At 36.7% G+C, this 27,968-nt stretch overlaps 2 protein-coding genes across 4 annotated transcripts; both read right to left on the minus strand.

Moving 5' to 3' along the window:
* Positions 1-50: 50 nt before the first annotated feature.
* On the minus strand, positions 51-15,194 carry LOC121268853 (spermidine-binding periplasmic protein SpuE). The gene is made up of 7 exons (XM_041173115.1): positions 14,780-15,194; positions 14,576-14,688; positions 14,220-14,468; positions 11,742-11,876; positions 3,175-3,357; positions 997-1,158; positions 51-644 (listed from the first exon to the last, which is right to left on the minus strand). The coding sequence occupies exons 1-7, from the start codon at positions 15,153-15,155 to the stop codon at positions 210-212; spliced, it is 1,653 nt and encodes a 550-aa protein (XP_041029049.1). The 5' UTR covers positions 15,156-15,194; the 3' UTR covers positions 51-209.
* A 2,010-nt stretch (positions 15,195-17,204) lies between these two features.
* On the minus strand, positions 17,205-26,784 carry LOC121235805 (SH3 domain-containing protein 1). Of its 3 annotated transcripts, none has more exons than XM_041132228.1 (11): positions 26,513-26,783; positions 25,014-25,127; positions 24,798-24,867; positions 24,574-24,722; positions 23,904-24,005; positions 23,626-23,826; positions 23,344-23,406; positions 23,068-23,220; positions 20,626-20,700; positions 18,519-18,617; positions 17,205-17,264 (listed from the first exon to the last, which is right to left on the minus strand). In XM_041132228.1, exons 1-11 carry the CDS (start codon positions 26,570-26,572, stop codon positions 17,220-17,222), a joined length of 1,131 nt encoding a protein of 376 aa, XP_040988162.1. In that variant the 5' UTR covers positions 26,573-26,783; the 3' UTR covers positions 17,205-17,219. The 3 variants fall into 3 exon arrangements, with proteins under 3 accessions (XP_040988162.1, XP_040988159.1, XP_040988158.1); XM_041132225.1 differs by lacking the exon at positions 17,205-17,264 and adding an exon at positions 18,131-18,268 and having other exon boundaries at positions 26,513-26,784; XM_041132224.1 differs by lacking the exon at positions 17,205-17,264 and adding an exon at positions 18,144-18,271 and having other exon boundaries at positions 26,513-26,784.
* Positions 26,785-27,968: the final 1,184 nt, after the last annotated feature.

Below are 27,968 nucleotides of genomic sequence, written 5' to 3' on the forward strand. Positions count from 1 at the left end.
AATATGTTTCCAATACAACACTCCGGTCTTTGATCTATGCACTTTGGGTCTATGGCAGCTGCATAGCAACATAGAAACCTTCTTTTTTTTTTTTTTTTTTTTTTTTTTTTCAATGTTGTGATAACAAATTATGTATTCTCACGATTCAGCTGTCATCGTGGAACGTAATTGAAACAACAAAATAGGGGAATACGAGACCGTCAAAATATTTATTGTTTTGGTTGTTTGTTAATGCATGTTCTTTTCAGCCAAAAGTTCTGAATCATCATTGAGATGCGATCCTGCATTCTGTGGATGAAGCCGTGGCCAGATTTCTGCATACTGGAGATCAACCATCGATAATCTGACAATGTAGAATCTGATAATGGCTCCAGAAACTCGCACCTAGCCAGAATTTCAGTTGGCGGTACGCCAGCAATGAGGTTTGTGTCCAGCCTCGGCTTGCCTTTGGTGAGCTCTGTTGGCATCTCGATTTGTGTACTTTCAAGGGCAGCAGGAGAGGCACCAGGGATTACCTCCTGCTTAAAAGGCAGTGCTCTTGCAGCTTGCAAGCAAAACTCTATCCACTGATGAATCAGTGGAGATGCTCCTCTTACTCTACCCCCTATTCGGTTCGAATCAATTCTGGATGAGGCAGGGATTGCCTACGATAAAAGACATCAGAATTCTGAAATAGGATACTGAAATTCAAAATGAGATGCAAGCTGTCATAAGAGAAGTGTTATAGGTACAAAAAGATTACACAAATGTAAACCTACAAACTGATATGACTTCATATGATACGTTAATCTATTTTACAATAAAAGTAGTTTTATAATCTAATATATCACATCAAACTACGTCAGTTTTTAGGTTTACTTTTATAGAATTTCTTTGTGGCTAAATCATTTATTTTTTTTTAAACAATTTTCTACCAAACACAAATGTGTGCTGAGGATCTCCAATACTACCGAAAGAAGTAAATGCCAAAGGATTATGAAGTTATAGAAAGCATACCCATAGATCTGCCCATAAGCTAGCCCCAGACTTGGGAACAATTACTGCAACATTGGATGATCGTTTTGCTAAAGGAATAACATCAGTACTCCACCCAACAGCCACCCAAACATCTCCCACTCCAAATGCTTTAAGGTAGTTCACACTGTCAAATAGTCGAACCTGTAAAACCATAGAAGTTGAATTGAAATGGGAAAAAAAAAAAAAAAAAAAAATCAGATATTGTAACAGAAAACGATTCTGCTAACATAGGATACCAACAGCTCAGTCTATTTACTCTTTTCTTTTCTTTCTTTCTTTTTTCTTGAAAAAAAATACTGCACAATCCAGATCTAGCATAACGTTGAGATATATTGCCAGCTTGACTCCAAACTTGAAAAAATAGAATTAACCACGTTGAACCCACATGCTCAACTTGAATCCACCTGTTTGTATGCCAAATAGGTCCCAAAAGTTAATTTGGGCATGTGTTTGAGAGAGTATTTGTGGTTATGTACATAAGCACAAGTGTATTTAACTAAAACATTGTATTATCCTTTTTTAATCAGTACACAGCTAAAATACTGTAATATTGCTAGCAATAAAGAAGAGAAATCGCACCCACCATTTTGTTTTTGTTTTTGTTTTTTTTTTTATAGTTAATAAGAGATCTTATTCCAAGTAAATAGGCATAGCCCAAGTACACAGGATGTATACAAGTGAGTACACCTAAATACAAGCTAAAGCAAAACGGTACTAAAATAAAACATTACAAATATTCCCAACCCTTACAAGATTCGTCACCCAAAAACTTAAAGTGCCAAAGAAAAAATCCCTAAACTCCCATTTCTTTCTAGCCATAAGCACCAAAACAAACATAAGGGAATCATCCTCCACACTGCTGCAATGCCTCTACATCCCACTGAACCTTGCCAGCAAGCCAAAAGATCCACCACATGCATAGGCATCACCCAAGCAATGCCTACCCTTGCTAAAATCTCATTCCACAATATTGTCACCACCTCACAGAGAAGAAAAAATGATTAACAGATTCACCATCCTTCTTACACATATGACACCAATCAACCACAAATAAACCTCTCTTCCTCAAATTATCCATGGTTAGTATTTTCCCAAGAGACACCAACCAACAGAAAAAAGCAACCTTGCTAGGCACCTTTGCCCTCCAAATACATTTCCAAGAATAGTCTTTAACTCCCTGACTAATTAATGCCTTATAAAAAGATTTACAGTAAATCTGGAGTTATTTGTTTGCAACCACAGCAGGCTGTCCTCTCTATTCTGATCAATTTTCATATCATATAATCTTCCCAAAAAATCAGATACCTCACCCACTTCCCAGTCCTGCACATCTCTGTTGAAATCCACATTCCACTGAAGCATGTTATTAAAAATCTTATAAGACTCAGCCACTGCAGCCCCTTAATCTCTAGCAATCCTAAGTAAATTAGGATAAATATTTGCCCCATCCCCCACTTTAAATTTTGTGGATCCCATTTAATATATTAGTTGTACTACAGTCAGAAGATCAACTTCAAGTTTTGAACACTTGGGGTAGCAAAAGGAAAAAACCATTCCCTATCCTTTCGCTCAAACAAACATAAGCCTAGACTAATAGGTCATGTAATCATGCCCAACTCACCGATGGTGGGATAAGGACCTTTTGTTTTCAGAATGGGTAATCTAATAATCACAGTTTACGTAATTACTTAATCTAATCATCACAAAGTTGAACTTGTCATTCAATACTTGTGCCCGTGATGAAGAACTGTCATTCAATACTTGGGCCCGTGATGAAGAACTTTAGATTCTCCTTTCACTATTGATTGCTATTTCAAAAGAAATCTGGGATGGAAATGAAATCTTACTTTGGCACTCCTAGTGTCAACCTTTTAGAGCCACCATCATGTTAATTGCTGTGGCACGTGTAACGAAAACAGGACCGACCTTGGTGTGCCAAGAAAAACTAGAAAAAAGTGAAAATACAAGATTGCTGAAATTAGCATTTTGGAACAATAAATGTTTGTAATCACGTGATCACAGGTGATCACAGGTCATAGCCTTCTAGGAAGGTAATGAACTATGGTAACTCTGGCTAAAATGTCTACAGTGTAACATTATACTAGTCGAGCGAATCATATGCTATAATAACTCAGATGCAATCTTTATCTCAAATACCTGTCTTCCGAGTAATTGTAGATTTTTCTGGACAGCAATTCTCCCACCAGCAACTTGCAAGTCAAGGTTGTTTGTGTTGTAGGATGCCCCCATGTACTTCAAAACTGCACCAACAACCTCTCTAGGAGAATCAACCATTGAAATCCTCCCTTCAAGTTCGGGCCGCCATAAATCTGCCCAGTCCTGCAATGGCAGTTTACCGACACTTAGTGTGCTATATAAAATAATTTGTTAAATTGAAAAAAGTCTATGACCACGTGGATCAACATATGGCGTGGTGGCCATGCCCTGTCAACACATCCAACGAGCTAATATGAAACACGAAATAAAATGGGAGGGGGGTTGGCATGTAAACCCAAAGGAGGCCGCTACATGCAATGAGAAAACTCAACTCATGAGTAACCTTGTTTCATATGCCTCCAATAAACATTTGAAGACCTAATAGCATTATCCATTATTATCAATCTCTTCACAAAAAAGTTTTACACAATGACCTAAAGATCAAGTTTTTCAATTCATTAAATATACTGACTAAAAGAAAAAGGGCACAACCAATGTACATGGGAACCATACAAGGCCCCTAACTATTTCTTTTAATTTTTTAATGCTGAGTTTAAGAATGTCCATAAAATCTAAAAGACAACAAGAAACAGAGTTCAGATGAACCTATAACCAAGAAAATGACAATCATAAAGGCAATATTTATGCCATCCTAAATCAATGAAGTCCCAAAGCCTCTAAAGCTCCACCTTTTCTCTCATTCCAAAAGCTCCTCATATAAAACATAAGACAGCTCTTAATCCACTAGCTAGCTCCAAAACTCATAAGATTAAAACCTTAAACTTTCCCCCAATATTTGCCAATGATTCATCCAAGGAGTAGGTAGGGAAGTTCAAGATGTCAGTTTGGTAAGATATACTTGCCTCCCCCGTCAAAATCCACAAAGGAAAGCGCCCTCCACAACACCTGAAATCATCTTGCTAAAGGCTTCCATTACAAAAACAAAATAGTAGTGGAGAGAGAGGGTCACCTGTCTTAAGCCCTAGGAGCTTTTAAAGAATCTCATGGGTGTGCCGTTCACCAAGATAGAGAAACAAGCAGTTCAGACACAATGATTGATCCATGAACACCATTTCAAACCAAAGCCACATCGCTCGAGCATGTACAGAAAAAAGCTCCAATTGACATGGTTATAAGCCTTTTCCATGTCTAGTTTGCGCAAGTCCTAGTTCTCCCGACTTAATTCTACTATCCAAGCATTCGTTGGCAATAAGTGCCGAGTCAAGAATTTGCCTACCTCTAACAAAGGCATGTTGAGGCTTGGATATTAACTTCTCCACCACCAAGCTCAATCTATTAGCCAAAACCTTTGACACAATCTTGTACATCCCACTCACCAAGCTAATGGGTCGACGATAATCTTTTACCTCTACCGCATTGAGTTTTTTGGGAATGAGAGCAATTAAAGTTGCATTGAGGCTTTTTTTAAACCTTTCATTTTCATGAAATTCATGAAAGACACTCATAATGTCGTCTTTACTCACTTCGCAACAAGTTTGCAAAAAAGCCATAGAAAAGCCATCCAAACCTGGAGGCTGGAGCTTTGTCACCCACCATCCTTCTTACCACTTTCTGAATCTCCTTCTCTTCGAAGGGTCGCTCAAGCCATTCTACTTCTTGCAACTCAAGAACATCAAAGTTAAGTCCTTCTAATTTCGGTCTCCAAGAAAATTCTTTCGAAAGTAAATGTTCATAATACTTTACAATATGGTCCATGATCGGTGGTTGATTTGAAGTTGCCACCCCATCCACCAACAATGTCTTAGGGGCATTGTTCCTCCCTATGCGAATTTGCCACCTGGTGAAAAAACTTGGTGCACTTGTCCCCTTCAACCATAAGGCTCTTGATTTTTGTCTCCAAGATATTTCCTCCAATAAAGAAACCCTTTCGAGTTCCGCAAACACTTGGACTTTACGAGCTCTCTCCTCTTCAAATAGTTCCTTAACCTACTCCACGCCCTCTAATCCCTTGTTTTCTTCAACCAGAGTATGCTTTTGGCCTTCCATATTGCCAAATGCTTGTTCATTCCACGCCTTCAATTTTCTTGCCATGACATAACTTGGATTGCCACGAAATTGGTATGAAGACCACCAGTGTCGGACTCTCTCAATTAATCCCTCTGATTACAAGAAATTACACCGACCAATGAAGTAAATTATTGAAAAAAAAATTTCCTAAGCTATTCCATTGACCGCTCTCGATCTTCGAAACTTCTATCATTCCTTTCTCTCCAAATGCACCACCATAAACAAAATGGGACCATCTTTCATATTGCTACAATATAAGAGTTCTCCCAAAGGCTTCTCCAAGAAGCTAGGAGATCGATCACCCTTCTCGGCATCACCCAAGGTAGTCCCACCCGAGTGAAGAAATCATTTCATAGGGTTGTGACAATCTCAAAATGAAGTATTAAATGATCAACAAACTCCCCACTCTTTTTGCACATGCAATACCACTCCATGACAATGAATTGGTGCTTCCTTAAATTATCAAGTGTGAGTATCTTCCCCAAAGAAGTTGTCCATACAAAAGAGTGCCTTTAATGGTGCCTTTGTCTTCCAAATACACTTCCAGGGGAACGGATTTATTGTATGTGTTTGCATGACTTGATAGAAGGAGCGGACGGTGAACTTTCCTTTCTTGGAGTGACGCCAGAAAATCTTGTCACTACATAAGCAGCCATCCGTCCAGGAGAGAAGCAAGCTACCTTTCTTGTTGAAAATCTGGAATATGTGCCATTGGTATGGCATCAATTTCCCCTCTCATGCGAGTCAAGTATATGAGATTATAAAACTCCGATATTGTGTCGACTTCACAATCTTGTGCATTTCTAATGAAACCAACATTCCCTTGAGAAGCACCATTTGATGTAACCAGCAAGTCCGCAATTGAGGCTTCTTTCATTCTTGTTGTGCCATAGATTCTGGATCTGTCGCCACTCCATATGCCATGCCAAAATTTGATTGAGTCCGTCACCCACTTCAAAGTAGATGTTTCTAAATTATATATCCCATCCTCTTCTTATGTGCTTCCAAAGCCCAACCCCATATGGCCCACTTACCTCATTTGAACACCAACCTCCACATGGCTTCACCGTACTTCGATTCTATGATATTTCCCCACAAGGTCCCCCGTTCTTGATGATATCTCCACAACCATTTGCCCAACAAGGCCTTGTTAAAAACCTGCAAATTCCTTGTACCAAGGCCTCCTTCTAGGATAGGGGAGCATACTGTGGCCCATTGTACCAAGTGAAACTTAAAATCATCATTCATCCTCCCCCAATAAGAAATCTCGCTGAATTTTCTCCATGCATTGAGCCACCTTGGTAGAAAGAGGGGAATAATGATAGAAAATAAGTCTGCAAGTTGGATAGGGTACTTTTAATCAAAGTGACCCTACCACCTTTGTATAGGTACATCTTTTTCCAATTAGCCAATTTCCGCTCCATTTTCTCTAGCACATCATCTCAAATTGATTTCAATTTGAATAGGGCACCCAAGGGGAGGCCAAGATATTTCATCGGCAAATGAGATATCTTGCATCCCAAGATGGAAGCCATGTTCACCACATTAGAGACATCTCCCACCGGAACCACTTCTGATTTGGTCAAGCTCACCTTCAATCTCGAAGCAGCTTCAAAGCAAAGAAGAATAGCCCTCAAGGCTTGAATGTAATCATGTATGGCCCCACAATTTGAGTTTTCATGAATTTCTTGTATCACTAAACTAGCACGCTCAAGAGATGCTCTTGTATATGGCCCATATACTTCGGCTTACGCCTATTCTTATGATTAATAAAACTTTGTTTACCAATAACAAAAAAAAAAAGTTGTCAGTTTGGATCGGATTTGAGGTAAATCCAAAACTAAACCAACTTGATCGGCTAAAAAAAATTCCAAATCCAATTGCCAAACTAATCATGTTTAAAAAATGAACTAGAACAAATAGGAACTTCATTCGGTTTCTCTAAAGGGTTAGAGCTATGTCAAAACCTTGGTCTCCCCCCTGCTCAGTGGGGATATCATCAAATCAAACAGTGAATAAACCCTAGAGGAAAAAATAACACAATCATAAAGACATGTAAGTAAAACTTATCTGGGATGTGCTACAAAAAGGATGAACTTATGTTTTTTTTTTTTTATAAGTAAACAGTAGTATAAATAAGAATAGGCAAAGCCCAAGTATACAAGGCGGTATACAAGAGATAAAACCTATCTAGTTGCTAAAAAAGAAAGAAGAAAATCATGTACATTTAGGCCATTAAAATCTACAGCAATAACCCAAAGAAGTAAGGTACGGAAAAACAAAATTCTAAGATCCTCTATTGTCCACTCCTTATCTTCAAATGTCCGCTCATTACGCTCCCGCCATATACACCACATAATACAAATAGGAACCATTTTCCACACAGCTTTGATTTGTGGAGCACCACCCGGCAATACCCAGCTAGCCAATAACTCTACCACTGTAGCAGGCATTACCCAATTTAACCCTAATCGAATGAACACATCGCTTCACAGTGCTCTAGCTGTCTCACAATGTAGCAGAAGATGATCCACTGTCTCGCTAGCTTTTTTGCACATACAACACCATTCTGGAATAATTATCTGGCACTTCCGCAGATTATCAGTGGTCAGAATCTTACCCAGAGCCGCTGTCCAAGTGAAAAATAGTGCTTTTGGAGGTGCCTTATTCCTCCACAATCCTCTCCGAGGAAAATGCGTGTTTGGAAGCAAAGTAAGGGACTTATAGAAGGAACGAACCGAAAAAACACCCTTACCTGCTGAATTCCACCACAGTTTATCTTCTCTCAATCCAGACATTCTCGTAGAGTACACACGACTGAAAAACGCCTCAAAACTGTTTAGTTCCCAGTCTTGAGCTGCTCTACTAAAGGTGACATTCCAATGAAGTTGATCCCCTGAACGAACCATGAGATCCGTCACTGAAGCCTCTTGATCACATGCCAAACGAAAAACGGAAGGAAAGGCGTCCGTTAGAGCCTCCTCCCCACACCAAATGTCCCTCCAAAATTTTATACAAGTGCCCTTCCCCACCAAAAATTTAGTATGACAAGAAAACACCCCCCAACCACGTCGTATGTGCTTCCAAACCCCCACCCCATAGGACCCATTCCCCTCTCTAGTACACCAATCCCCCCCCCCCCCCCCCATCTTACCATATTTGCAATCAACCACTAATTTCCATAGAGCTTCTGGTTCCAAGTTGTATCTCCAAAGTCATTTCCCAAGTAACGCCCGATTAAAAGTTCTCAAATTCTTTATCCCCAACCCACCTGAAGGAATTGGTCTGCACACCTTATCCCAACTGACTAGGTGAAACTTGAATTCATCTCCCATCCCACTCCATAAGAAATCCTGATAAAATTTTTCGATTCGCGCCGCCACACTAGCTAGAATTAGAAATAAAGATAGAAAGTAAGTTGGCAAGTTAGAGAGAGTACTTTGGATAAGAGTCACCCGTCCTCCTTTCGACAAATACAGTCTCTTCCACACAGCCAATCTTTGTTCTATTTTCTCAATAACTGTGTTTCAAATAGACAAAGCTCGTGAAGCAGCCCCCAATGGTAACCCCAAATATGTCATAGGGAGAGAAAGCGACCTTACTCCCAAGAGTATTAGCCAACTGCCAAGAGATGCTGACATTCCCAACGGGCACTACTCTGATTTATCAAAGTTAACTCTCAAACCTGACACTACTTCGAAACAAAAAAGAAGCGCCTTCAGTGCCCTAAGTTGGTCTTGCTCTGCATCACAGAAAATTAAAGTGTCATCTGCAAATAATAAGTGGGAGACCAAGGTGAGACCCCTCCGTGGATCACCCACTGAAAAACCAGCCATAAAACCATGACTAACCACAGCCGATAACATCCTACTCAAAGCCTCCATGACGATAACGAAAAGCAAAGGGGACAAGGGATCACCCTGTCTTAAGCCTCGAGAGCTATTGAAAAAACCCTCTGGGTTACCATTGATCAAGACTGAAAATTTTGCCGTTGAGATGCACCATCAGATCCACATACACCACCTCTCCCCAAAACCACATCTCTTCAGTAAGTATAAGAGGAATTCCCAATTTACATGATCATATACTTTTTCCATATCTAATTTACAAATAATACCTGGAGTGCCAGACATTAATCTACTATCTAGACATTCATTTGCAATTAATACCGAGTCCAGAATCTGACGATCCCTTACAAAAGCATTTTGTGGCTTTGAGATTACTTTATCAATTGCCACCCCTAACCTATTAGCTAGCACCTTTGAGATGATTTTGTATATCCCATTAATGAGGCCCATTAGTCCTTCAACTCCACCGCTCCGGATTTCTTCGGAATCAAAGCAATAAAAGTAGCATTCAGGCTTTTCTTGAATTTTCCAGCCAAGAAAAGCTCCTGAAACACATTCATAATGTCATCCTTTACCACCTCCCAACATGTTTGGAAAAACCCCATCGTAAAGCTATCCGGACCTGGTGCTTTATCCTTTACCATCTTTCGAACCACATCCATTTCCTCCACCTCCTCAAAAGATCTTTCCAACCAGGATGCTGTCTGTGGTTCTATGGACTCAAAACCAAGTCCATCTAGCTTGGGCCTCCAGCCCTCATTTTCTGTAAAAAGGTGTTCATAGAAGTTCACCACATGTTCCTGGATCACAGGGGCCTCTGTGCAATCACTACCATTGATATTCAGCATCTCAATAGAGTTAGTTCTCCGATGAGAGTTAGCCACTTTATGGAAGAATTTGTGCTTCGATCCCCTTCCTTCAACCAAAGAGCTCTTGACTTCTGTCTCCAAGAGATCTCTTCTAAAGTTAAAACCCTTTCCAACTCTGATGCCAGCGCTGTCTTACATGACACTTCCTCTGGGGTAAGAGCCCTATCCTTAATAATCTTTTCAAGATTCTGTAAATCCTCCGTTAGAGTTTTCTTTTGCTCCCTAATATTTCCAAACAATTGGAAATTCCAAAGCTTTAAATCTTCCTTTAACGCTTTCAGTTTGCCTGCAAGTATATAAGAGGGGGTACCATAAAGCTAATAAGAAGACCATCAATTCCTTACCATATCCACGAAGCCATCGTTTTTAAACCACATATTTTCGAATTTGAAATAACAACAACCTCCTTGAATACCACCTCCATCTAATAATATGGAAAAATGATCCGAGCATATGCGCGGCAGTCGCTTCTGACATACCTCCGGATAATGGCTTTCCCATTCCGGCGATATTAAAAATCTATCCAGCCGGGACCAAGTTTGACTGTTAGACCATGTGAAAAGACCGCCAACTAGAGGGAGTTCCACAAGATTCAGGTAAAAAATGCATTCTGAGAATTCAGCCATGGCTGGATGTAACCGATTGCTTCCAAATCTTTCACTAGGGAACCTTACTACATTAAAATCTCCTCCTATGCAACAAGGAAGTTCCCCCCCGCTATAAATAACAGCCAGTTCATCCCACAAACGACTTCTAATATTGTCAACATTCGGTCCATAAACACCTGCAAAAGCCCACAAGAAATTATCCTCTACCATCTTAAAAGAGCAAGCCACTGTAAATTCCCCTACAAACTCCTTCATCTTCTCCACGACCCTTTTATCCCACATCACCAAAATACCGCCTGATGCCCCCTCCGAAGCTAGATAAGCCCAATCTGCATACGGGCAACCCCACACATTTCTCATGAGTTTTCTATTTACCAATTTCAGTTTGGTTTCTTGTAAACATATGATATCCGCCTTCCAATCCCGAAGAAAATTTTTTATGCATAGACATTTTGTAGCCTCGTTCAACCTGCGAACGTTCCAAGACACGATTTTTGGCTTCATAAAGACACAACGGACCCCTTCCCTTTGGACCTAACACGACTTGAGCTACCCTCATTCAGCGACCAATTAAGCCTATTAAGTTCCCTTTGCTTCTTAGAATCAGCTTTCTTGGACTGAGACTCTTTAAAAGTTAGAAACGTAGAAGTATAGAATATCTATTTGCGCAAGACTGTTTTTCTTTTTATACCCAACTCTTGATGCATTATGTGCAGCTGTGTCCATATCATCTCTAAATTTGATCTCATTAATTAATTAATTTTTGAATATCCCAGCAGAAGAGAAAAACACCAGAATGTGGATGCTAAATTTCAGTTTTATAGCAGATGTAAACAATTTTTCAGATTGTGTGGTACAAATCAAGGAGCAGTACGGGACAAGCAATATCCGGTCCACCATGTTGAACTACATTATCATGCAATCAAAAGACACTGTGGAGAAAAAGGGCCGAGTAGAAAAGAAAGTTAAGAGAATCGGTTACATGACATAGGGAGCAATTCAGAGTGAATAAATACTATTAAAAGTTGGTAGCAATCAGAGCTAAGATGACTTCATAATTATGGATGCTCTTGGACTTAGTAATTCTCACTGCCATTACATTTTTGGGCTTTGATCAAAAGATGTAAATATAAACGAATCTCTTGAAAAGATACCTCTATAGGAGCCAATTTATGCTTCTGAAATTTACTTTTCTTGTATGCTATCACCATGCAACCCCATCGGTATGGTGCAGCCCATATTGTACCCTCAGAATCTATTTCCCCGGCAGAGTTCCTGCGTAGATATACCTGAGATTCTTTTAAAGAAAGTACAATGGCCAGAAAGAACTGAACAGTAGTATTAACTATAAAAAATTATAGTTACAGTGCAAGTCAATCCAAGATACCTCCAAATAACAAGTGCATACAAGTGAAAGGAATAATTAGCACATCTAGATTGAAATATACACATATAATTTATCAAATTTTACTGCTGATTTTACACTGAGTATAAGGGCTGGTTTGGATGTTAAGATGAGATGTTATCTCAACATCCAAACATCACTCAAACACAAAAACTTTTCAATTTCAAATCTTCAACTTTTTCATCTAATCATTACATAATCATTACAACTCTACCAAACTTCCAAACAAAACACAAAAAACAATTCAACTTTTTCAAATCTCAAAACAAAAATAATATTAAAAAATTATATTATAACAATATTTAAACTTTATAATATTTTTATTCAATTTTTTCTCTCCTTCCCAAAACTCCATAAAACATCTTAATTCAAATCATTTCACTATTATTCACAAACCATTTCACTACTATTCACAGATTTTTCATCTCATCTTAACATCCAGACGAGACCTTAGGTATTGCACCATATTCTAAAATAATGTCTTACATAATGAAATGTTTTTGGTACATACATAATGAAACATATGTGGCATGCATAAAACGGTTCTGTAGCATATTAGCATGCGAGAATATATTAGGTATTGTACCTATTGATTTTTTTTTTTTTATAAGTAATAATATTATATATATATATATATATCAATAAGAGTAACCAAATACACTGGACATATACAAGAAAAACACCTAGCCCATACAAGAAAGCCCATAATGACCCAAAAGCCCATGAAAACCTACCCAAAATACACCAAACCCGAATTGGAAAACTATCATTACACCTCCCCGACACCATCAAACCTATTGATTTTTCAAGTTCAATGAACCAATTATCAAGATCTCAAGCGAATTAATAAATGTCTTGAGAAAGTCCTTCATTTGAGAATCATTATAAATAGCATATCAGTGTGGTGGAATAAATATTAGGCATCGTACCTATTATTTTTTCATTAAAAACTATGCCGGTGCAAAAGGGGAAACTCCGACTTAAGAATGGTCTGTTAAGTTGTTATTGTGTGGAGTCTTTGATCTTCAAGTTTTCATTGGAGGCATGGGCTTCTGTTTTGGACATCATTGGGAGAAGTTGAGGGGTGGTAAGGTCGGAGTCAACGGGCAGAGTTAATGTCGGATGGCTGACGGCAGCAGTGGAAGTGGTGCTACAGGCAGAGAGAGCCGGGGTTCGTGAAATCCTCCTGTGTAAAAAACAGAGCATATATTTCCCAGAGGTGATTGATGCTCACGGCTGTTATTAGCAATTGTGGATTATGGGGGACGGTTCGAAGAGGTTTCATCATCATTCTGAGAGGTTTTGAGGGAAAGGGATGGGAAGAAATTTGCAGTCCAGTTTCGCAAGGCTGAAGAGCCATTTCTCTCATTTTACAGTTATGGACCAAAAAGGTTAATTCCTGTCTTCCTCAAGAGGTAGCTCAGTGACTGAAAAGCATCATTTGGAGGCATGACGAATTTCTGGACCAAGAAAGGCTGTCTTAAGACATATGCAGTAGCTATATCCTTGTTCACATCAGGGAGAGAAACAGAGATTTCCTTCCAGTGAGTAGTAAAAATTACTTAAAATGGGGAAGGATGCAAGCCTAGGACATGGGTGAAAGATTCCTTTTCCTGTTACATTTACCATAATGGAAAGAAAAAACCATCCACACATCTCAAACCACACTACATATGGGAGAATTTTGCTTTTACTTTTTGCCAGATAAATATAACTCAAGTACCCATACTCTTTGGACACATCTCCTTCCTTGTTTATCTTTTTCTTTTTACCCCGCGCGGGGGGGTGGGGGGGGGGGGGGGGGGGGGCGGCCATTCCCCAACTACTTTGAACAATTTATCATCCCATTATCATCAATACACCTTTTAACTAACATTTTCAAGCTAATGAACAATTTCGGTAGGAGTGCTGTAAAAATCTTAAGATCCGAGTTTAGATCATCACCAATATTTTCTTTTTGATCAGTACACAAAATTTTATCAATAATAAGGATAGGCAATAACCCGAGTACACAGGACATATACAAGAGCATCACCTATGCTTGATGATTTAGTGATACAAGAGATTCATGTTAGTTCATACGTCTAAAATCTATAACAAAAGTCCAGTAGAATAAAGGGTAGAACACTAACGATAAGGGTGCTCCTAAAATCACTAACGGTGTAGAATAAGTTTGAGGCAGAGAAAACGTTGGGGAGAGAAGCACGAGAGATTAATTTATTCTTACCTTCCATTTGTCACTTAAGCCTTTAAACCATTCCTGGTCTTCCACCCCTTGTATGGGCTCAATTATACCCTTATTAATGGCAAAATTGAGCCAGGAGTCACCAACACTAACAACATCAGCTGCCAAAGTAGAGGATGGCGAGATATAACCTTTCCGAGAGGTCATACATAGATCAGAAAATATGCCCTCAAGATTTGCATTGTACTTTAAGCGAAGCTTTAATCTCTTTCCTTGTGATTGAATGAAGTCCTACGTCAGTATAAATACATAAATTTTAACAAATTGTTCAATATTCGGCGACAAAAACTCACTCTCCACCAATGAAAAAGATAAACAAGAGAACTATAAAAAAATACCTTAGCCCAGGAAGGAGGTAGAGAGCCACGTAGAGCAACAATTGTGAGAGGGACAGTGAGAGCATAAGTTTTAGACTTCCAAGCTTCGAATGCCGTTCTCAATTCAGACTGATCTGTATACATACTATTCTGTACTTTATAGTATACGAAAAGAAAGAGACTTTAGTTAAAAAATATAAAAATGCAACGGGTGTGGATGGTAACCTTGAATTTCCTCTTGCAGCGGAGTTGCGGCAAGAGCAGGCAAGGGGAGCTGGGGGCGTCGAGCCCAACCGAAGCCGAAGAAACCAAGGAAGACTATTACGGCGGAGACGGAGAATCGAAGCAACAGATTGGGATTGGGAGCCTCCGTCTCTTCTGCTTCCCCAAATGATACAAAAGTTATACAGAGATTGTGGGTACGATGACTGAGAGATAGAGTGAGAGCGGTGGAAATGTTGTTGCGGGGATTTGTGGGGCTAGGGTGGACACTGGGGTTAGGGTTTGAGAAGGGGTTACGGGAACGTTGAGACCAAAAGGGCCGTGACTTCAGGGAGAGGTGGGTGAATGAATGCGTGTGTGAGGGCAGCAAAACCGCCATTGAGAAGTCGGAGACGAGGAAGGACGGCAGTCATGGAAATATATATTTCAAATTTTAATTATATATGGAAAACGATTAGTCATAACTATTTTATAATTTTTGCGCATTTTTATCATAAATATTATTTTTTTTCAATTCAAACCAATAGTTAAACATATTTTAAATAAATTCAAAAAAGAATATTATTATTATAATTGAAAAGTTGCATAAAAATAGTAAAATAATTGTTTTATATAAGTTTTATGAGTAATGTTAATTGTTAGATATAAATTTTAAATAGTCAAGTTTGTCTTTTATAAAAAAATAAGTTTTACTATCGTTTGAATTCGAAAATGAGTTGAGATGAGTTGTAAATAATAGTGAGATTTGTGAGTCCGGTTTGTATTCACAATTTATCTCAATTCATCTCAACTCATCTCATTACTATTCATTACTATTCAGTAACTTTAACTCACAAATCTCACTACCATTCACAACTCATCTCACTACTATTCACAACTCATCTCAACTCATATTCGAATCCAAACGATACTTTAAAGTTGATAAATAGTAATGAATAGTAGTGAGATGAGTTGAAATGAGTTGAAATAGCTTGCAAATACAAACCGGAAAAAATAAAATATCTTTTTTATACTTTTTATAGTAGGATCTATTTCTTTACAAAGAGATTGTTTGAAGCTTATCTATTTAAAGTTCATTCAAATTATTTTTCAATTTTTATTTTTGATTTCTTATTAAAAAATATTATATATCATTCTTTTAAAACTTATTATCTCATCATCCTTGTATTAAATGACTAAAATTTAAATAAATAATAATAAATTATTTTTTAACTATTTAATATTAAATGATGTGAAGATGATGGTTAAAACGAAACTGAGGCACTTCTTTACTTGGTTACTGGGCTATTCTTATTTTTATGTATAGGTAATTAAGAAGTTTTATTCGTAAAAGTAAGTAAAATTCAAGTACATAAGGAGTATATATGAAAATAATCTAATTAGAGTTTATAATAGAAAGTAGAAAGATCAAGAACATTTAGTTCATTACAAATAATAGCCCCTGCCCATAAGAATAAAGTTTTAAAAAATAAAACTTTAAGTTATCTATCGTTGCTTCACGGCCTTCGAAGCTTCTATCATTTATCTCATGCCAAATGCACCAACACATATATATAAGAATCATTCTTCAAATTGCTACCACTTGCGAGTTGCCATGGAGGCCTTGTCAGCTTGCAAGGAAGTCCACCGGTCTAAAAGGCATGACTCATAACAATCCAATCATCGCAAAAAAATATCTCACATAATCCTGACCACCTCACAGTGTAAAAACAAATGATTTATGATTCACTTTTCTTCTTACACATACAATACCAATCCAACATCATTACCCAACATTTTCTTAAATTATCTATGATGGGGACTTTGTTCAGAGATGTTGTCCATGTGGAAAAAGCTATTTTTGAAGGAACTTTCGTCTCTCATATACTCTTCCATGGGAGCATGACCATTCTAGGGCTCATTAGAACTTGGTAAAATGATCTAACTGTGAATTTACCTTTCTTGGAGGGGCTTCAGCTCATCTTATCTATGGTACCCTTATGGAATACTTGGTTATTCATGTGTAGGCAATTAAACTTGTGATTAAATTTCCATGCTTGGGAGTTGTGGCAACTTAGCAAGTAACCAAAAATTAAAGAATCTTAGTGCTTGTTTGGACATTTAGAATATCACAAAATATCTATAAATAGCAATGAAATAATTTGTGAATATTAATGAAATATTTTGAGTTAAGATGTTTTTTTGGTTTTTAGGAAATTGGTGAAAAAAAGTTGAATAAAAAAACTATAAATATATACTTTTTTAATATATTTTTATTTTGAAACTTGAAAAAATTGTATTGTGTTTGTGTTTTGTTTAGAAGTTTGAAAAAATTGTAATGATTAGATGAAAATATTAACTATTTGAAATTAAAAAATATTTTGTATTTTAGTGATGTTTGGAAAAGAAATATCAGCAAATATATGAGAATACTTCAAAATACTAGTTACCCAAACTAGGCAGATCAAGAGGAGCTGGAGCCACCCTCAACCCACATCCTTGGTCGGTCCTGCGATTCAACATTGTAACCACAAATGCATGATCACTGTATGTAACATCTAAGTAGTTCTTTGTTTTTTTTTTTTTTTTTTTGGATAAGTTAAAAATTTTATTAAACAAAATGTAATAGGCGAAACCCAAGTACACTGTTATTAACCCACTAAGTAGAACTCACCCTTGAAAACTAGCTTACAAGGAAAGGGTGCCTAGGAGCTTATAAACCATCAACCAATCTCACACTTAATCGATGTGGAATCGTAACAACCACCATGCTCCGTAGCCGACGTCCACGGCGGTCCCGGCGCTCACACGGGCTGGCTGTGCGCTAGGTCTTTTCCTAGCTCCGGGTGAACACTGCCATGCCAGCATCACCTCCCTTGCTGCACGATTGCAACCGTCGCAACATGGCCTTGGATGTGGGGTGGCTCTGATACCATTTGTTATGAACCCATTAGGTAGAACTTACCCTTGAAAACTAGATTACAAGAGAAGGGTGTCTAGGGACTTATAAACCATCAACCAATCCCATACTTAGTCGATGTGGGATCGTAACATACACATGAAGTACACAAAAACATCTTAGTAGTTCTTTGAGTCTAGTTTAAACAATATTTAATATCGTGAAGTTCACATGTTAATATGTTATGTCTATCCATTCTTGAAGGAATCCTCATCCAATTGTTGGGCCATTACCAACGATGCTTTCATTTAATCGACACTACATTTATTTTTTAGTTATGTTATATATAACGCTTTCATTGTACTATATAGCTGTGATATAGCTACAAACTATTAGATCGGCTTTTATTTTTTAAAAATAAGTATATTCAAATACTAATAGATAATTGAAATGAATCTGTAGTACATAACATTTGTTTGGTGATTGAGGAAAGGAAAACTTGCATGGTGCTCAAGACCAAGGTGACCTAGATAAGCATAGATTTACTGCATATCCAAAACCTTAACTATACTGAACTGTCCAAAATTCAGCGAGTACAACTTTGTTGATCCCTGCTGCTAGAGAAGAAATAGAGAGAAAGATGATAACTATGTAAGCAGTGGAAACCAGATTTACTGCATATATATATCCAAATATTGAAAACCACTTAGCTTCCTTGAAACATTTGAAATAATTACAAACATTCCGGCTAAGTCTTGCATCAAAATGGAACTTTAATACAGAAGAAAAGAATGTACAGTTGTTGTACTTTTTATTTATAAATTAAGAGTAACCTTATGATGATTTTGAGCTTGCTTCCATTACCTTGCTAGCTGGTGCTTTCTCTTGCCTTTCTACATAAGCCGAGGGAAACCATCCCACCTTGCCGTTGCATTCTCCTTCGGACCATCCATTAGGGGCGACCTGGTGATATTGCGAGTGTGTGAGATATGACAAATGAAAAAAACAAGATAAAACGATTCACTTTGAAATGAGTTCATCTTATTTGCGGGTGTTCGCTGCTGATAAATAAATTTGCTCACACTTGATGGCTGGAACCCAAAATTGATGCCATATACACGTTCACTTCCAGTTATTAATTAATTATTTATTTATTTAATGCCAATGGGAATACAAAATGGTAGACAAATTGACACTGAGTGGTGTCAAATGCTAGGTCGATGATGAACATTTCTATTAGTCTATAAATAAGATCGGGGTGTAATCCAACATAGAGCATGTACTTTTTGTAGGTGGTGCAGTTATAACACCTAGACAAATAACGGGAAGTAGTCACATCTCAAGCAACTGAAGTCACTGGCAGAGCAGGAAAAATGTATAACATGAACACCAAGCTATTTAGCCCTGCCCCGCTTTATTCAGAGAGTGTTGTGGATAGCTCGTGTGAAAACTCAAAATGAGATTTTATCCAGTAGCCTTATTATAGGATTATCTTCTAATTTTCCTGTAGACTCAAGATTCAGCATTCCTCCCCCTTCCCCCTTATTTTTTTCTTCTCTTTCAAAAGCTCAAGATTTGGCTGCAAATCATGTAGCCAGTTGTAATTATATTCCAATTTATGCCTTTTTTTGTATTACATAAGTCCATCTAATTGGTCGTAGATATCCTGAATTGTTGTACTTCTAAAGGGTATTGGAGCTTGGGAAAAGCCATGTACACCCAACAAATCTTCAGCCGTAGGGGTATAAATACACAAGGATACTTGATAGACAACTTGAACTTATCTCGACTAAGCTTAACTTGACTCAACTTGCTTATTAAATAACCATTCATGAACACAAAATTAGGCTCAATTATTAAATTATACAAATTCAAATAGAACTCACTCCACTCAACTGTTGTTTGTGAACAAGCTTGTATAAAACTCAACTATACCCATTAGCTCGTTCGTATATATTGCCATATATACACATACATTAGAAAACAATACATACTCATTATAAACAGTAGATATTAACAATGCATATTATATGTATATATGCTTATATAAATTATAAATGCATTTTCATGATGTCAACTTTGAGGGCACACCAAGGGGAACCCTTGTTACTATGATAGTTTCTGAAGAATTCCTGGGCCAGAAGAATGTTATCCCCAATGCTTCTATCTCTTATGAAAGCAGTTAAAAAAAAAAAAAGATTTCCTTCCAAGGCTAGTTCTTCAAATTCTGGAGTTCCGGGGGGGTGTTAAGCATATTGATTCTCTATCTTCTGTTAATAACTTTTAGATATAGGTACATGCACACAATTTATAAAGGTTACAGATATGTAAGCATGAATGCTAATATCTTATAGAGTATAAGATCGTAGTGTGTAAGCATTAAGATGCTAACTATATAGTTACTATATGAATTTCAATATATTAACTAGTTAGAATGTTAGATATACTCTTTTAGAAATATAAGTTTTTATTTATCAAGACCTTCAACTGATTAGTTGTTGTCTATTGTCTACGTGATAAAGTTTATTTGATTAAATTTGTAAATTATAATTGTGATTATAAGAAAAAAAAATGTTCGTATAAATTTTTGCATTTTTGTAAAAAAAATTTCTTAAAACTTTATTTTAGTTTTTTATTTCTTAATATAAAAAGTTTAAACAAAAAATGACAAAAGAGTTGAGTCGAGCACTTGGCTCAAGTTTTGATCTAGCCTCAAGTCAAAGATTGAGCTTGGTTTTAGTATAATTTAGTCAAGTTCAGACTACCCAAAAACTTGAGTTGTGTTTCGACCCATGCTCGAGCGTACTTTCAGTGTAATTGAGTGAACTAGAGCAACCATGACTCAATCAAACTTGGCTCGATAACGGCCCTATTTGGCCAAAAATTCTACACAAAACATACATGATCTAAAAATTAAAAAAGTAACTATCAAATGAATGACCCATATTGGAATTAGCAATGGAGGAAGTACCTGGTGAACAACAACATAATCATTCACTGACAGGCTTAACTCCCCATCTGCTTGAGCATCAAAGGAATGTATAGCCTAAAAGATGAAGGAGAGGTTATAAAGAAAGAACAAGGCTTGAGATGTTAAAAGCAGCAAAGGTAAAGACAACTAAGTGCAGAAAAATCTCAAATATTGGCAGAAATATTTAATGTCAATTTAGATAGTAAGAACTGCAAAATAAATTAGAAATGCCACTATTAAAGGCCAAATAATGCTGATTGGTATATGGAATGCCACTGGGACTAGGATTCTGATGCCAACTTCAATTATAACATATTAACACGTAAGCTAAAGTACCAATTTACACGCATGTTTCACCCAGCAATCTCATGTTTGCGACTGGAAAATTGGATTGCGAGGCTAAACATACTTACAAGTTAGCTACAGTTACATTATATGCATGTTTCATCTAGCATTCTCATGGTCTCTAGCGTAGAAAGGCAAATGTCAAACCAGGTTAAGAGCTCCAAGAAGAAGAGGAACCATAGCCTAATGCTTAGGTGATTGTAGAGTCTACAAAGATTGGACACTTGAGATGCAACGGCATATGAGGTATAAACTGGAAAGGAGCAAATTATTTTCTTCTCTCTTCCTGGTTTAACTATTTTAGTATCTGTATATACCAAATGACCAAGTATTTTGAATTTTCTTCATTCTTGATTGTAACACCATGCTTGCAACAAGAGACGCAAGGTTAGAAGTGCATTAATTGCTATTTTCAAGAAAACATGCTTCAAATATCCAGTTTACCCATGGATTTATTTGTGTTATCATAGTTGTGATGACTATTATTTCTTTCAAGACTTAAGACTCGCCAGTCGGGCTAATTTAACAGGAACTGATTTGATCAACGGCTTCGATCACCCCAAAAAAAGAGCCCAATTTGGGAGACCCAAAAGTTGACCAGAACCTGAGCCCAGTAATGGTTTTAGACAATTAGCCATTGTTTTAATGATTACCGTGCCAAATGACGCTTGGTCATTGTAGGTCATAAATGGTTCATCCACATAACTAGTTCACTTCTTAATCCCTTACACCACAAAAGCTGAAAACAGTAAGATCTGGAAAATTAGCAATGTTTACAAAGCCAAAGCAAATCCCCTGTGGCATATAATTTGGACTTACAAACCATTGACACCGTGAAACAAAAGGTGTAAGCTCAATCAAATCCCCTGCATAGTTGCATCACCATTATTCAGATACTGACTGCATAGTTGCCTATGCCCTTTATTTTTTTTTATAAGTAAAAATCTATTAATATCAATAGGCATAGCTAGGGGTGAAAATGGTCCGGTCCGGTCCGGTCCCGCGATGGACCAAATATTTTCGGTCCATCATTTTTCCGGACCGGACTGGACCGAACATCCAAAGGGACCGGACCAGACCCGGTCTGGTCCAGTCGGTCAAGCCTAATTTTTTTTTTTAAATAATTAATAAAAAAATTTATTTAAAATACTAAATTAAATTAAGTGACTTATTAATGTAGATTATGTAACAAACTCAATAAAAAAATATTTTATATGGTCAATGATAATAAATTAGATGAAAATTATATTACTAATTTATATAATTAACTAATTGATATTATATATTAGTTAATTCATAGAATATTAACAAGTGTTAATAATATATTTAAAATTTTATATTGTTAATAGTGATAGTTAGATGAAGATATATATAAAATATTGTTAATTTATAGAATATTAACAAGTATTAATAATATATTTAAAATTTTATATTGTTAATTGTACAATTATTATATATAAAATATTTTTTTATTTTCTTTTTCATTCGGTCCGGTTCGGAAAAATCCTGGACCGTGGATCGGACTGAAACTTTTCGGTCCTCTAAAATGTGGACCGGACCGGTCTAAGTCTCGGTCCGGTCCGGTCCGGACCGAAACGGTCGATCCGTTCGGTCTGACTGGACCGTTTATTACCCCTAGGCGTAGCCAAGTACACTGAATATATACAAGACAAAACACCTAGCTAGGGGCCTACGCCCTTTATGTGCTGGTCAAAACCTTTAAAGGACAGGAAATTTCCTTAACCTCTTGCATTTCAACATTAGAAAGTAACCAGAGAAGCTTCATTTTCGTTTTATTCCTCTCTTTCTTTATTTTTACATATCAGAAGCTAGCATTCTTTTAGTGCAATGACTTAATTTGACTGGAGTGAAAATTAATGATATATGAAATGAACCAATCTATAACCAATAAAAAATCAATGTGCCACGCAAATATGAGAAGATATTTCACGGTGACAAAAATACAACATTTTAATAAGGGACAAATTATATGCAACAATAAATCTCTAGAGACAGTTCATTCATCTTTTAATGGGGCTTTTTTTTTTGTGGGTGGGAGGGGATGGAGAATGAAATCTAAGAGTTCAGGGGTCTAACCTTTGCATTAAAGAACTTTTCATTTTGAACAATCGGTCCATGATTACCAGATCCAGTTGATTTGATATTTTCACGCACATGCTGATCATACACATCTCTCTGCATTCTCTCTGATGGTAATGAGAACTCTTTTGGTGGCTTCTCCAGTATCATCTAAATCCAATAATAAGCATGCAGTAAATTACAAACTAGTAAAGGCAACCCTTCCAAAAACAACAAAATATATGATGGTCGATGGAAAAGGAAAAAAAATTGCAAGGGTGCACAGTTACAAACCTCAGCATTCAGCTTCTCCAAAATAGCAAGAGCCTTTTGATGATAGGTTCTCTCAGCATCCACCTGCAAAATGATATCTTTTGAAGCTCAAAAGCAATTCAAGTACCATGAGTAGAAAGGCCATCATAACTACTGTTACAAATTTCTGATATTTACAAATTTTTAATCATAGCTGCAGAGAGAGTTGGTTTAGAATGTATTACAGATTCTATATTTTATGCCAGAATAAATTAAATTTGAACAGCTAGGTTTGGTCATGCGCAGTGGTAACAAGTTTAGTACCATGGTAAGAAGCTTCTGAAAAGTTAGTTGTTGTTGCTGGCCCTCAACTGACAACATGGCAGCAGTTGCTTCTTTCCCAAGTGCCATCATTATAGATTTTAGCTCAGTCAGTCTTGCTTCTGCATGCTCACGCCTCATTGAACTCTCAACAGAAATAGAGGACTCCGTAGACTTCAATTGACGTCTCAATACTTCAGCTGCCTGATGAGAAGATATTTAAATGATATTCTATAAATCCTAGAGCACTATTTACACCCAGATATGATATAAATGATTACCTGGGTTTCAACTCCTTGCCACGATTTATCGTAATGGCGTGTCAAGTGGCGAGCATCTTCCAGAGGAGCTCCTGTTATTTGTGCATGTAGTGGCTCAGACACCTAAAGATTCATAACCTGTTACACAATCAGAAACATAAAAGTAGAAAGTAAAAAGAAAAATGGATGAAGCTCCAAAAAAAGTTTGTTAGAAAATGGTTGAATATAACCTAAGATATTCTTTGTTGCTTGGAAATATACATCTTACAATATGAGGTAGACTGTTCAAGATGGAAAAACTCTGGTTAATTACACAACTAAAAAATGGGAGTGCCTTTAGAACCAAACTATGTCAAATACAGATGTTGAGTATTAACTTCATAAGGTTTGTCCAAACTTCTCAATTGCTTACATGTACAATCACACGCCTGGCCAACATATTCATGGAATTGTTTTCAACAATTTGGGAGTATTTTATGTTGCTTTTGAAAGTCAGGAGCAGTTCCAAATTGCTAACTAAATGATACCTTAGGTCTATGTGATGAATATATTCCGCTATTCTGTTACGTAGGTATGTCCTGTAAAAGAATTTTCTAGAAAAATCTCAATCCATGAGATGGCTTCTTGAGAACTATACCTTGTAAGATTAGACAAAATATTCGTAATACAAAGAAAATAAGTGAACAATTACCTGATCACGAAGGATCCCAAGCAAAGTCTCCCTTTCCTCCTCAATTGAAATATGTGATGTACCAAACTGAAGTGAAGCTCTCGCAAGAGGAGAACTAGTGCTTTGATTCTCATCTCCATATTTACAACAATCTTGAGCCAACTTCCTTACTATAATATTGAGTTCATATTTTCAGGTATCCACGTTGTAAAGGAACCAAACAAAAGAAGGAAAACAATACTCACCTATCTCCATTTGCTTTAAGCTCAAAGAAACAAAGGCTTCAATTTCACGAATAATATTCCGCTGAAAATTCTGTGCAACATAATATATATTAAGATTTCTCAGATTAAACCGTCATTGAAGATTAGCTGATGTTGCATCATGGAATTCATTTATCAGATCCGCCAGGCCAATTAAGTAAATCCTGATATCAATAGGCAAAGTCTTCATGATTGTACCTTAGCTGCCTTAGTAGAATTGTACAAATTCTGAAGTTGTTGGTGACATTGAAGCTCGGCTTCGTCAACCATGACTGCTTCATGACTGAAATGTCCCAATTGTCTCAACACTATCTGCAACGTAATGACCATCTGAATCTTAAAAAGTGACGAGGAGAGAGAGCCATTATGGATGCAAATTCTTTTCAAAAAGCAGAACAAAACTACTGGGTTTTGCAAATAATGACATATGTATTTGTGTGAGTGTGTATCTTATCAAAACATATCTCAGTACTTCCTATGTTTTCATTTTCAATTAATATTCAATTTCCATACTTAAAGAGATCATATCATAGCTTCCTATGTGTATCAGCGATCCTTCAGCGTGCTCAAAAAGTTTTGTTTAAGTTTCAGAAATGAAAATAATTTGCCCAATACTTGGGTATAAGTATTGGATAAGTCTCAGAATACATTTTCAACATTAATAACATTTTCAACATAATTGTTTGACCTAGATTTTCAAACAATTATGCGGACATATATATATATATATATATATATATGGACTTACTGTTTGAATTGTCTAGATTTTCAGACATAAGACAAGTGGATTATATCCCAACAAATGTTTTTGTCAAAGCCGTATTTCAGGATACGTTAGGTGTGTCAAAAGCCTGTTTTCTTTTTCTTAAAGCTGGACGTGGTTTGATGGAAAACTTGTCATCCAACACTAACAACTCAACTACTGTGTTGCGCACTACCACTAAATCCCCAAAAAAGAGAACATTGAATGGTCAAAGATCCGCAGCAACCGAGCAATGTAGAGTGGTCAATTTCAAAATTAAAACCTAATGAAGCTTCATGAGAGAAATGAATCCAGCTTAGTTGCAAGAAACGATCTTTGCACGCCAAACTCACTTCTTTCTAATCTTCGAGTGCTTGTTGAAATAACATTTTAAAGGGCGTAATTGCTTTTTGCCCTCAAAAAAGCCAACAAGTGAACAGTCCGACAGTTTTGGCATCACTGAACTTTATGAATATCTCTTCTTTCTTATTTTACCGGGGAAGGTAGACTTCAGAGACATAAATTATGTTAAACATTTGAGTATTATAGAATGCTTAGGTATTTTCATGAAGAATTAACAAAATTAAACTCTGCCCTTCACAGCCCTGTATTACGCTCAAAATCAATCGCCAATGAAGGCATATATATTTTGCGCAGTGGGCCGAATTCAATACCATCTTCATTGAGTCCATGTCTAAAGTATTTTTCTACGGATTCTTAACTTGACATACCTATATATACGATTTAGTTAGACTATTTTCACTGATTCACAACAATTTTTTTTTTTTATATTTTCTTTTTTGCTACATGATCCATGGATTTGTAACGCAAAAGAAGCTGAAACACATTGAATTCTGTAAAGAGAAGCTCAATTAACAGAGTATATAATCGGAGAACAAGCGGAAGCAGTTAACTCTAAAGATTGAAAGGAAGAGAAGAAGTCCAGGATGATCACCTGCTGTTGCTTGGCAACTTGCTCCCTGAGCTTGCTCGCTTGCCTCCGTATACTCTCCATATATTGATCGGAGAAGCCTCAATTCTTGGGAGAGAAAGAGCGAGGGAGAGCTAGAGCTAGAGCTAGAGCTAGAGCTAGAGCTTTCTCTTTGGTTTGGCTTCTACAGGGAACGCGGAGAGAGAAAGGGAGAGACAGAGACAGAGACAGAGACAGAGAGAGGCATTATAAAACGTTAACGATTGCGGGGTTGGGGTGAAAAAACTGTCGCGCATAGACGGCAAACCAAAGAAAACTGACGGGTAGAGAGATTCGAAGGTTAAAAAACAGCCTCTTTCTCCTTCTGTCTTCTGACGTGTCAACTGAAATGGCACGTGACCTCCACACTATTGGTGCCTTTTTCCGGTCTCAGAAGATTGGGGCTTTCGTGTGGGGTCGGGTAGGTCAACTAACCGCCCAGCATATAATTCAATAGATAATTCATCCTACCACAAAAATATCAAGGTGCTACTATTATAAAATTTTTAAACAACTATCTAATTGGCTACTAATTTTTAAAAATTTTTCTGACTTCTACTTTGACTCTTGTTATCATATGTTTAAATTTTTAAATATATATTATTTTATTAAAATAATGATACATATAGTTTTAGGATGTATAAATTTCATATAGTCACTTTATAAAACAATGAGATATACTATTAGAAATAAATAATTTTTTTTACGTGATTCTCATGTTTACCACATTTTTCAAATAAAATACGTGAAACTTGTATATTCTAAAACTGTAAATATTATTTATCATTTTATTATAGCATTGTGAAACATTTCTAAGTATATCCATTCTCATTTACTATATTACTAGCAGCCCCCTTTTTTTTTTCAATTTTCATATGAAAATATCAAAATCATTTTGATTTCATACTAAATTAATAAGAGAGGTGTTGGGGGCTTTGATATGGATTGGTACAATGATAGTGTTCATCTGCCTAGTCAGTCGTGTGGTCTTCTTAGAATGGATAGAATTATTCTTCCTTATCTACGCATTTCGTAGCTTCTATCCCAGGTACATTTTTTTGTTTTTAGTTCATCTGTTTTTTCTATCATTATTTGCATGTGTGGTTTTTTTTCTTCTTGCAGGTTTGGTTTTGGTTTAGTTTTTGTATTGGTCTTGTCTTTCTTAACATTTAGTATATGTGATATGTTGTATTGATGTCTGGGAGTTGTTTTTATTTTACTTATTTGTACATCTCAGGTATCTGAAATTGTAATCACAATTTTCTTCTGTCATAAATGAAGGTTATCAACAAAATTAGGGTACCATCATCTTTTTTAAAAAAAAAAAGAAAAGATACTAAATTAATTTTTTAATAATCTTCACCTTTATAGATTCAACTGTCATATGATTTCATCGATCTTAATAATTAATTCTAAATCAATGATATAAATTATTAAAAAA

The sequence above is a fragment of the Juglans microcarpa x Juglans regia genome, chromosome 6D (genome assembly GCF_004785595.1).
Source record: "Juglans microcarpa x Juglans regia isolate MS1-56 chromosome 6D, Jm3101_v1.0, whole genome shotgun sequence".
In the NCBI taxonomy this organism is placed as follows: domain Eukaryota; kingdom Viridiplantae; phylum Streptophyta; class Magnoliopsida; order Fagales; family Juglandaceae; genus Juglans; species Juglans microcarpa x Juglans regia.